At 42.6% G+C, this 11,602-nt stretch overlaps 1 protein-coding gene across 1 annotated transcript; it reads left to right on the forward strand.

Moving 5' to 3' along the window:
• The first annotated feature begins 6,234 nt into the window (after window positions 1-6,234).
• LOC147881612 (pentatricopeptide repeat-containing protein At2g33680-like) lies at window positions 6,235-10,026 on the forward strand. Its single transcript, XM_087401219.1, has 5 exons — window positions 6,235-7,637; window positions 7,692-8,188; window positions 8,297-8,761; window positions 8,934-9,038; window positions 9,629-10,026. Exons 1-5 carry the CDS (start codon window positions 6,235-6,237, stop codon window positions 10,024-10,026), a joined length of 2,868 nt encoding a protein of 955 aa, XP_087257345.1.
• Window positions 10,027-11,602: the final 1,576 nt, after the last annotated feature.

Below are 11,602 nucleotides of genomic sequence, written 5' to 3' on the forward strand. Positions count from 1 at the left end.
TAAGATTTAGGATTAGTGTACCGATAATCCTGATGCGTTACTGGAATTATTATTATGTTATATTATTGACATGACTTCTTTGTTGCTTGGATAGTTCATCCTCCCAATTACAATGAAAGGGCTCTTACAAGAAGATGTTAGAAATGCTATATTCAAGATATGTGGAATTGTGAGGTATGCTTACTATCAACTCACATTGATTACATTTTTCTCAATTTAAGTTGAATAATCTGTAGAAAGATTATGAATCTTACATGGGCACGTGAAATAGGTGAATATCTCAAAAAGAGATCTCCATATAGAGCATCGAGAAGGCTAGGGTGGACTCCATCGAAGCCCTATGCTTGCTTGAGAAGCACTTTCCCTCGAGCATTCTGACAACTCAAGTGCACTTGCTTGTGCACATAGTTGATGAGGTGGCCATTGTAGTTACTATTCAAAGTCGGTTAATGTTTTTTCTCGAACGGTTTATGAAAACTTTGAAGTTGGTTGCCTACTTCGACAATAGAAGAAGAGCTCTTAGTAGAAGGAGTTGCATGGTTAGGATTCTCAATGCTTGCCCCCAATCCTCCTTCTTGTGATATAGACTTTGTGATTGATTCTCCTCCCAAAGGATCTACCAAATCATGTCAATGTCAAATGTTCAATATTAAGAAAGGTTGATGTTCCATTAGATTTAAGTTGGGTATTGAAGGATTCGGTCAGAGTTATACGAGTCATAAATTTTTACTCCAAACAAAGTGTAGTAGAGACTTGTGTACTCCAATATTGCTTAAAACATTTGATTTACTACAATCTATATAATATAGACTTGAAAGACTTGAAGTCATGAATAGGAAAGCTTGTTTTGACAATTTTTCAACTATAAAGACAAATACAAATGTTTAAGCGGTGAATAATCAACCTTGCATTTTGATTTTTCTTGGTCTTAAAAGTAAGACCTTGATTTGAAAAAGAAAAGGTGCACAAATGATGTTAACTTGAGTGGAAGAAGTCGAATCTTGTCCATAAATCCTACAATGATTTAAATTGATATAATTGATCTTTAAAAATAAACATAGTTTACAATCAAGGATGTTTCTCCCTTGGTGATTGGTGGATTGGTCAATGCTTATTAAAACATGGTTTTCTTACTACCATATGTGATAGATATTACTTGTATATGGTATACCATGCAAAAAATATGAGATATTAAGTGGTACATTCTTGCTCAACTAATTACCATATTTTGCAAATAAAGAAAGGTGTTTCAAATCGATTTAAGTGGATTTAAAACATGTCTTTTCAATAAAGAACGTTTTCAAAAAATCATTGTCTCATGTACTTTGAGCTATTAATGATAGTTTAGAGGTTGCTATGTTTTTCTTGGTTTCTCTCTTGTACTTTGAGCTATAAATGATTGTTCGAAGGTTGATGTAGCCATGGTTGCTATAAATGCCACAACATGATAATTCTTCCCTTCACATATAGAGCCTAAGTCCAATAGTACTCTTATGAAAGAGATAATATCTCAAAACTCTCCTTTACATTCATCCAAGACCCAATGCAACCAAGACTATAAGCTCAAGAGTCAAAGCACCCAAGAGCCAATGTTCCCTACTCTTGGGATGTAGAAATCTAGATGTAAAAAACACCCTTTACACTTAGATAATTTCCTTCAAAGAATTGTCTAAGTCCCAATTCTAAAGAAATAAAAGACCTCGCAATCCCAAGAAACCCAAATGTATAAAACACCCCCTAAACTATGGCCTGTTTCAAAAAATCGCCCAAGCCCCAATACTAACAAAGGAAAAAGACCAAAATCCCAACAAGAAAGTCACCCTCTATATTGTATTCTCTTTCTTAGAGTTAGTCGAGCCTAATGCACAAGTGGCACAAGAGCTCACAACCCCAAGAAGAAGGACAAGCTTGAATTAGCCACCCTCTATACTCTATCTCTTTCTTAGAATTAGCATAAGAGCTCACAATTCCAAAAAAATGATATGCTATTATATTGACATGATTATTGTCAATTGACGATCTGTACATATAAAAAATCTAAATTTGTTGCTAGTATAAGGCATAATACCGATGGTTAGTTATAGCATCGATAAAGAGGATTATGTGATGGAAAATGGTTCAACAACTATAGACAATAACGTAAAGAGTCGAGGTTAGCTGAGATTTGATCTCATCCATTGGATTGAGGCACATTCAGAATAGGAATGTGCCCCCCCCATTTAAGCCCTAAAATACTAACCAAACATCCTAACTACACCTAACTCACCTACAAACTCAGCTAGCACTTTAAATTAAAAACTTATTAAAAGATATATAAAAGCAAATTAAAAATAGCAATTTAATAATTTAAAAAATGTTGTTCCACGACATTGTAACAACACAATATGAAATATATACAATCCATTGACATTGTCCAATTTCAAAAATTTACAAAGTCATCTTAAAGTGAGGTAATTAACAGTTATATCTCAGGTAATCAATAGCTAAATCAAAAGTTCCATCTTAGGTAATCAAGTCTTCTTCCCAACAGTAGAACCACTAGAACCACCACAAACAAAATTTATCACACGGTTTGTAAAAACCGGCTGCTCCAGGAAACACGAACCAACCATAACATTGTCATTCTGCGTCGACAATGCCTTCGCACCCTTAGACCAACTCTCTTCAATGAACTTGAGATTAGATTTCTCCAATTCACGAAATAACTCAAGCACTTTTGTAATCCCTCATCACTTCTAGCAGAAACATCCAAAGATTAAACATCAACGGAAGTATCTCCTACAACCACATCTTCAGAACCTTGAACAATCCCGGCAGAATCAACACCAACAAAACCAATGCCATTCCAAACAAACTATGCACCAACAGAAGCATGGCCATGATCCTTCACAATATCCCGAACATAGTCCACACCAACAGAACCAACGCCATCCTGAACAAACTGCACAGCAACAAAACCAACGCCACGATCCTTCACAATATCCCAAACAGAATCCACACCAACAGAACCAGCGCGATCCTCAACAAACTGTGTAGCAACAGAACTATGGCCATGATCCTTCGCAATATCACAATCCTTTCTAGCATGACCAGACTCAACCAATGCACGAGAACCAGAATCCCCTTTGACAACAGAAGCCGATCCAATCCCTCCCTGCAAGAAAATTAAACAACAAAAACGACATGCAGTCGAAAATACAACACAATTAAAGATCAAAGATCACATACAATCACAGATTTCGAAGAATCCCCTCCCGCAACACAAACTGGAACTACTGACTTTCTGCCCATACTCAGCAACAGTCTTCTTCAAAATATCACCACACTCCCTTAGATTCCCAAAATCATCATAAGGATTTGCGAAAAGATCAATTGCAGCCTGTACTTGACACTCAACACTCCGATCATAATGACGAAATCCATCAAAAGTCTTATGACCTGTAACTAACATAGCAACGTCGACGACTACAAGAAATTGAACAAAGAATAGAGAGTACACAGCAAACTGAAGACAAACAAAATTTTTTTCAATACTGATGTAGTGATGATGGCTCCGTCCACCCGTGCGCTCCCACATTGGAGCTTAGATGGCGATCTAGAAAGATACTAGGTGAAGAGCTACTAGCTTGAAGATCTCTGCTGGAAGATCTGATCTGATACAATGGACTAGGAAGGTCGCCTCTTTATAGCTAAAAGGGCGGTAGTCGGATCAATGTAGTCGGTTGAACCGACCAGTCAACCTAGTCGGCATAGAATATTCAAGGAGTATTCCCTATACCTTCGCCCCCAAACCCCAACAAGAGCAAGGGGCTCCCACACAATCAAGACAATGTGCCTCGTTGTGCTACCAGCTTACCTACCCTGCCTATCCGATAGGCTAGACTCACATAGATCACCTTTCTATCATCAACGGTCTCATTGATAGACCTCATTTGACATGCAAGTCAGGATCCATCCAGTGTCTCGGGCTCACACATGGCTTCTCCTCATATGGGGGCCTTACAAGTTACAACTTGAGCACCTTGGACCACTGGTGGTTACCAAGAGGGTGGGGCATTGAGCATATCTAACAAGAACATGACAAAACATCATCCTACGCACGACTGTACAATGCAAGGTCCGATTAGACACATTAGACACCTCCAATCCACATGTCCGCATCATTTCACACACAATAATCCCCAAAGTCTTCCTTCCAACTGGGTTTCGATTATACCGAACCTACAAAACCACACAAAAAATACAATCACACAAATGAAAAAAAATAGCAACTACAAAACAATATAAACTTTCAAAGCTCACTTACCAAACTACGAGAATTACTTACAGAAACAAAAACTTCAAGTTCACATTTGGGTCATCCACAAAAAACACAGGCATATGCCTATCATACTGCAAATACGTCAACACAACATCTTTCTCCCGAACCCGAACATGACGCCTGAGATCCTCCTCTTTATAATGCTTCAGATCCACCTTGTAATTCTTGCTAAGTCTTTCACTATACTTGCAAAAACCAATCACATCAACAAACATGCAACGAAATATATAAAAAAGCACAAAAAAACACACACAAATACTCACTCCAAGAAATCTCCCATACAATCCACTCCCAATTTAAAGTCGCTACGTTCCAGCATGTACAACTCAGCACCACCACCACACAAAATCGAGATAGGCAATAAAATGCAAGCTGCTACTACAAACCACGAGGAGAACATATACTGAAATCCACATTCTCCAAAATTAGCCGTTCCTGTTGCAAACCAATAACCGATCTCTTGGAACGACTCCTAGAAGCACCCTGCCTAACAGATCGATTCCTAGCCACAACAACAACTGTTTGAGTACCATGGAACACTGGGTTAACCAAAATATTAAAGGGAATCTCCACCACACCGGAAACTGCAATCCTCCTTTCATGCTCCTTCCGAAAAATTCTACCAAAACACCTAAGCATGTTCATTAGCGACTCAGTAGGAAAAAGCCTCCCATTAAGCTTCACAACCTGTAAGAAGAACAATTGCAGCATCTCATTGAGCTCTCTCACGCACATCACAATCCAAACCCCGACCCCTACGCCAAGCGTCAAACCACTTCCAATCATCCTTCATTACACTTCGGTTCTCTCCACCTCTCGAAATGTCCTCCACAATATTAGGATCTAGCTCATGAAATAGAACATCTCCACCACTGGGATCAAAAGGATCACCACATGCAACACCTCCTAAACCTTCCACTCCACAGCCGAAGAATCAGCTCCAGCACAAGCCACCACATACAGGTCTCCCGCACACAAATCAAACGAAGGCCTCTGCCATCACCAACACTCAGCAACACCACCAAGACGGGACCAAGACATAGCAAGATGAGCACGGCGACGAGTAGCAGAACCAGACCAAGATGCGAAGAACGAGCAACAGGAGACACGGAGCCCAATCACGCGGAGCAGTAGGAGACACCACTAGACGCGTAGCCAAATGAGGAGGAGAACAACAAGCCCACACCTACCCGCATGCACAATACCCATTCAACACCTACCCACTACCTGCATGCACAATACCCATCCAATATGTGTCCCACGACCATACTAACCACGGTTACCCTCCCCCAACCCTTCACGTGGGGGAATGGGCCGTGGTCAAGCATTCCGGGATGGAAAGCGGCCCGGAAATGGCTCGCGGCTGCCGCCGCGGCTCATTCCCCTATCCATACTACACCTCCTTAATGCACAATTGAGTGAACATCATGATGGGCACACGTTCATAACGATACTACACCTTAATGCACAATTGAGTGAACATCATGACGGGCACAGTTTCATAACGATAGGACAAGGCCAAGCAGCCGTCTGCCCAATTTGCCAAACTATATTCTATTTGCCGAGATTGTTCCGCTCGGATTGCACGGACCGGCTTCCCCAAGATCTGCAAGGCCTAACTCATGTCCCCCGGTAGCCGTGGAATAACAAGAGAAGGTCTTTGGAGTGACAGAAAACCTGGCCGGATACAAACCAAACCCAACTCTTTGCAAGACCCCAACTCTGCTTTGGAATCTTACATTGCAAAAACAAGCTGAGGCCAGCAGTCTTATGTCACAGAACCCAAAATTTGTCAAACTGGGTTTGCCTGAATTGAGCAACCATTGTCTGCCAGTGCCACTGGTGTAAGACTTTGAGCCTTGCTTGTAGGTTTGATGTCCACCACCAAACAACTAAATGCGAGGCCGTCGTCCATGGATCAGCGAAGTGCGGATCATCCCATCCAATTGTGGGATATCCGAAGCAACAAAGTTAGTGGCAAGCTGCGTGAATTCTCCAAATCTTCTGGTCGCTTTTGTGGACGACTGGACTTACGGAATAATCCCGATTCTCCGGATGTTAGGCATAAGACTAGAAAGGAGGCTCGTTGGATATACCATCGCAGAACTCCACAGTTGGAGAGGGCATCCAGGACACTTTGTGCGGGCAGCCTTCAGGGTGGCAACCATTCTTTTGGTGCATCCAAAGCTGAAAAATCAGTCCACAAGAACTTGCCTCAGCTGACTGAGGTGAAGGAAAACGGTACCGGGGAACATCTGAATGACCTTCCACTGTTTAAGACAAACCACTTGATGCATATGTATGTGAAGCATGGGAACTTGGTGGATGCTCGCCAGGTGTTTGACAACATGCCAAAGCGTGATGTGGTGACATGGAACATTATGATCTTGGGGTATGCAAAACAAGAAAGGGGCATGCTGGCTCTGGAGTTGTATGCACAGATGCACCATGGAGGAGTCCAACCCAGTGCCCCCACGTTTATTGCTGCATTGAAGGCTTGCAATAGCCTGGCAGCATTGGAACACGGAAATCAATTTGATCGGAAACTTGTGAAATTAGCATCCCTTGACAAAGGTAGAGCTATCCATTCTCTATTAGTGAAGAGTGGATTTGAGTCACATATATTTGCAGGAACCACATTAGTAGATATGTATACAAAATGTGGGAGCATGGAGGATGCACGGGGTGTCTTTGATGAGTTACCTAAACGTGATGTGATTTCCTGGAATGCCATGATCCTGGGGTATAGCAGGCAGGAAGAAGGTATGCTTGCCTTGGATTTGTATTCACAGATGTTACGGGAGCGTGTCACACCAGACCATCGAACCTTTGTCAGCACTTTGAAGGCTTGCAGTAGCCTGGCAGCAATGGAAGAGGGAAAGCAAGCTGACACAACATTTATGAAATTTGGATGCCTGGAAAAGGGTAGAGCTATCCACTCCCAAATACTAAACAGTGGATGCGAGTCAGATATATTTGTGGCAACCACCTTGGTGGATCTGTACTCAAAATGTGCAAGCATGGAGGATGCACGATGGGTCTTTGATGGATTGTCTCATCGCGATGTGATTTCCTGGAATGCCTTGATCCTGGGTTATAGTAAACAGGAAGAGGCTGTACAGGCTTTGGATTTGTATGCATGGATGCAACATGAAGGTGTCAAACCAGATGATCGAACCTTCGTGGGCATATTGAAGTCTTGCGGTAGCCTGGCAGCACTAGAAGAGGGGAAGCAAGCTGATGGTATGTTTGCAAAAACAGGTTGTATGCAGAAAGGTCGAGCCATCCACTCCCAAGCAGTAAAGAGTGGCTTCGAGTCAGATGTATTTGTGGGAAACACCTTGATTGATATGTATGCTAAATGTGGTAGTGTGGAGGATGCACGGTGTGTCTTTGATTACTTGCCTCATCATACTGTGGTTTCCTGGAATGCCATGATCATTGGGTACAGCAACGGTGAAGAGGGTGCACGGGCTTTGGATTTGTATGCACGAATGCAACAGGAAGGTGTCCAACCTTGTTCTCGAACTTTTGTTGGTGCATTGAAAGCATGCGGCAATATAACGGCCTTGCAAACTGGAAAGGAACTTCATTTTGAAATTACCAAGCTTGGACTTGACACTGTTACAATTGTAGCAAACAGCCTTGTTGAGATGTATGCCAAATGTGGGAGCATGGTGAATGCACAATACTTGTTTGATGCATTACCCTCAAGGGACGTTGTAACATGGAGCTCACTGATTGCAGGATATGGCCACCAGGGAGAGAGTGAAGTTGTTTTTGAACTGTTTGAGAGAATGAGGCGGGAAGGCATACAGCCGGATGGGGTCGCATTTCTTAGTGTTCTCACTGTTTGCAGTCATGTGGGTTTACTTGACAAAGCTCAACGGTACTTTCAGGATATGAGCAAGGAATGTGGCATTATTCCAACTATTGAGCACTATTCTTGCATGATTGATCTTCTTGGCCGTGCAGGCCAATTAAACAAGGCAGTGATGATGGTCAAGGAGATGCCTTTCCAATCTAATGTTGTTGTATGGTTGAGCGTGTTGGGTGCTTGTCGAAAGTGGAACAATGTAGAATTTGGAAGGTATGCCTTTGAAAATGCCGTGAGATTAGATAAAAAGCATCCTGCAGCATATGTTTTGATGGCAAACATATATGCAGATGCTCACATGCAGCAGGATAGTGATAAGATCCTGGTAATGAGAAAGAGTGCTCAAGCATGGAAGAAGCTAGGACAGAGCTGGTGGACTGACCTTAGCGGAATGGTGCATACATTTGTGGTTGGGAATATGGGACATCCCCAAATCAATGATATTCATGCAAAGCTGAAAGAGATTGCTTTAAAAATGCAGGAGGAAGGTTTTGTACCCAATTTCAATTGTGCATTACAGAATATATATGATGATGAAACAGAAGATGCGTCATGTGGGCACAGTGAGAAGCTGGCCATTGCTTGTGCCCTAATCAATACACCTGCAATGACACCCATATTTATAAGAAAAGATCTGTGGATTTGTTTTGATTGTCACAAGGCTACCGCTCTCATCTCAAAGGTAGAACAGCGAAATATCGTTTGTAGAGATGCAAGTTGCACTCATAATTTTAGGGATGGAAAGTGTTCTTGCGGGGAATCTTCGTGATGACACTGCATCTATAGCAGTGCCCGTCATCTTGGGTCTGTCCTCTATGGTGTCTACAAGGCTGAGGGCAGGTGTGCTCTGTCTTGTGGCCAAAATTTGGTGACACAGACCTATGATGTCCTTTGGATAATAGTGAAGTGGTGTGTCCTATGATGTCCTTTGGATAATAGTGAAGTGGTGTGCCCTGAGGAGTTACTTACCGTAGCAATGAAGGATAGAGTCCTCTATCCCCTATGGTTTGGCCAAATGCCGTTGTTCTTCCTCTCCAGAAATCCAATCTGTGAACCACTTAACTCGTGGGCCGTCAACTGATCAGCCTAAATTAGGACTGGTATTCTTTATTCAAGGTCCTACCCTAGATGAGAATGGTACTCATGCAAACCTAAGCATACCAGGGATGTTGTGACATGGAGCTCATTGATTGCAGGATATGCCCACCAGGGAAAGAGTGAAGTCGTTTCTTATCTGTTTGAGAGATGAGGCGCGGGAGGCATACAGCTGGACGGGGTCGCATTTTTTAGTGTTCTCAATGTTTAGAGTCAAGTGAGTTTAGCTGAGAAAGCTCAAAGGTACTTTCAGGATATGAGTAAGAATGTGGTATTATTGAATATTCCAACTATTAAGTACTATCCTTGCATGGTTGATCTTCTTGGCCGTGCAGGCCAATTGAACAAGGCAGTGATGATGGTTAAGGAGATGCCTCTCCAATCTAATGTTGTTGTATGGTTGAGCATGCTGGGGGCTTGTCGAAAGTGGAATAATGTAGAGCTTGGAAGACATGCCTTTGAAAATGCCATGAGATCAGATAAAAAGCATCCTGCGTATGTGGATGCTCACATGCAGCAGTACGGTGATAAGATACAGGTAATGAGAAAGAGAGCTCAAGCATGGAAGAAGCTAGGACAGAGCTGGTGGACTGACCTTAGGGGAATGGTGCATACATTTGTGGTTGGGAATAAGGGACATCCCCAAATCAATGAGATTGATGCAAAGCTGAAAGATATTTCTTTGGAAATGCAGGAGAAGGGTTATGTACCCAATTTACAGAATTATATATGATGATGAACAGAAGATGCGTCATGTGGGCACAGTGAGAAGCTGGCCATTGGTTGTGCTCTAATCAATAAACCTGAAAGATCTGTGGGTTTGTGTGATTGTCACTAGACCACAGCTCTTATCTCAAAAGTAGAACATTGAATATTATTTTCAGAGGTGCAAGTTGCATGTGGGGAATATTCGTGACGACACTGCATCTATAGCAGTGCCCGTCTCGTCTTGCGTCTGTCCTCTATGGAGTCTACAAGGACAGATATGTGTTGTCTTCTGGCCATGAGATGAACCTATGATGTCCTTTTGATGATAGTGAAGTGGTGTGTCACAATTCAACTTGTGCTATCGCCTTCTTGAGGCATGTGATTCTCTTTTCTTCATTGTATTCTTCTTCATCTTCAAAGCAGCCAAGGCAATCTTCTGATAACCCCCCAATGCATATTATTTTCTCATTATACACTCTGTTTTCCTGCTCTTTAACTTCTACATAGAGATCTTCTTTATTGATTTTGTTGTTGACCTACATAGAGATCTTCTTTATTGATTTTGTTGTTGACCACAGTGGCCATCTCTTCTTTGGCTGAACTTACTTGAGTGTGCCTGCAAGCACTGTTGCTCTAGCTGAACTAAAGCACCCCGCCCTCGTGTGAGTCGTGCCTGGCCTGCATGGTTCATCGTGAAAATGGGTCCTCAGAAGACTGCTCCCAAATATGTGTAGGACTGTACTATCTCCACTAGCTCGCCACGGTAGGTGAAGCTGAGTCGGCGGATCACTGTGCGTGAGGTATTGAAGATCATAACCTTGGTCTTCCCAAGGTTGACTATAAAGTCTCTCTCTCTACAAAACACCTCTAGGGCCTCCAAATGTCTCTGTAGTCCTTCCACTAAAGATGATATCAGGACTATGTCATCAGTGTATAGTAATATATGCGTCATGAGGTCGGCCAATAATGATCCCTCACCTCCTAAGCAGTCTATGAAGTTGTGATCTCATCAATGTAAAGTTCGAAGAGAGCTGGTAGAGAGGGGGCAGCCCTGCTTCACCCCGATAGTGCTCTCGATCCAATCCAAAAGACCATCCCACCACCATGTGGGAGACAAGTGAACCCCCCAGATGATGGCCATCTTTGAAGGCATTGTAGATGATGAGGTCGTGGATTACTCCCAATTCAAGTAAGAATCGCATGTATGATGTCACATGTAATGCAGAATGTCTCAGGATCCCGAGCTCTGCTGCATCTAACTCCAGAACCATGTGGGGATCTCTCTCGTGTGCAAAGTCTAGTAGGCCCACTTATCTATCTCTTGTCCTTGCATTGAAGTCTCCTAGAAGTAGGGTGTCTCCTTGCCTGGAGAACTCTATGATGTCATCATGTATCATCTCAAATGGGCTGTGTCCATTTGTGGTGACCTCATGGGCATATGATGACGTGTCTGGGGGGAAGTAGCATACCACAATGAAGATCGGTTGGGCATCTGGTAGCCGGACTTGTATCCACATATGACGTGCAGGCTCCTCTCTCCGTACTACAGATATGGATGGTCTCAAGTGTGTTTTGAAGAGGACAGCCACACCTCCAGATCC

The sequence above is a fragment of the Dipteris shenzhenensis genome, chromosome 30 (genome assembly GCF_047967505.1).
Source record: "Dipteris shenzhenensis isolate YYH24624 ecotype China chromosome 30, Dip_SZ_1.0, whole genome shotgun sequence".
NCBI classification, from domain to species: domain Eukaryota; kingdom Viridiplantae; phylum Streptophyta; class Polypodiopsida; order Gleicheniales; family Dipteridaceae; genus Dipteris; species Dipteris shenzhenensis.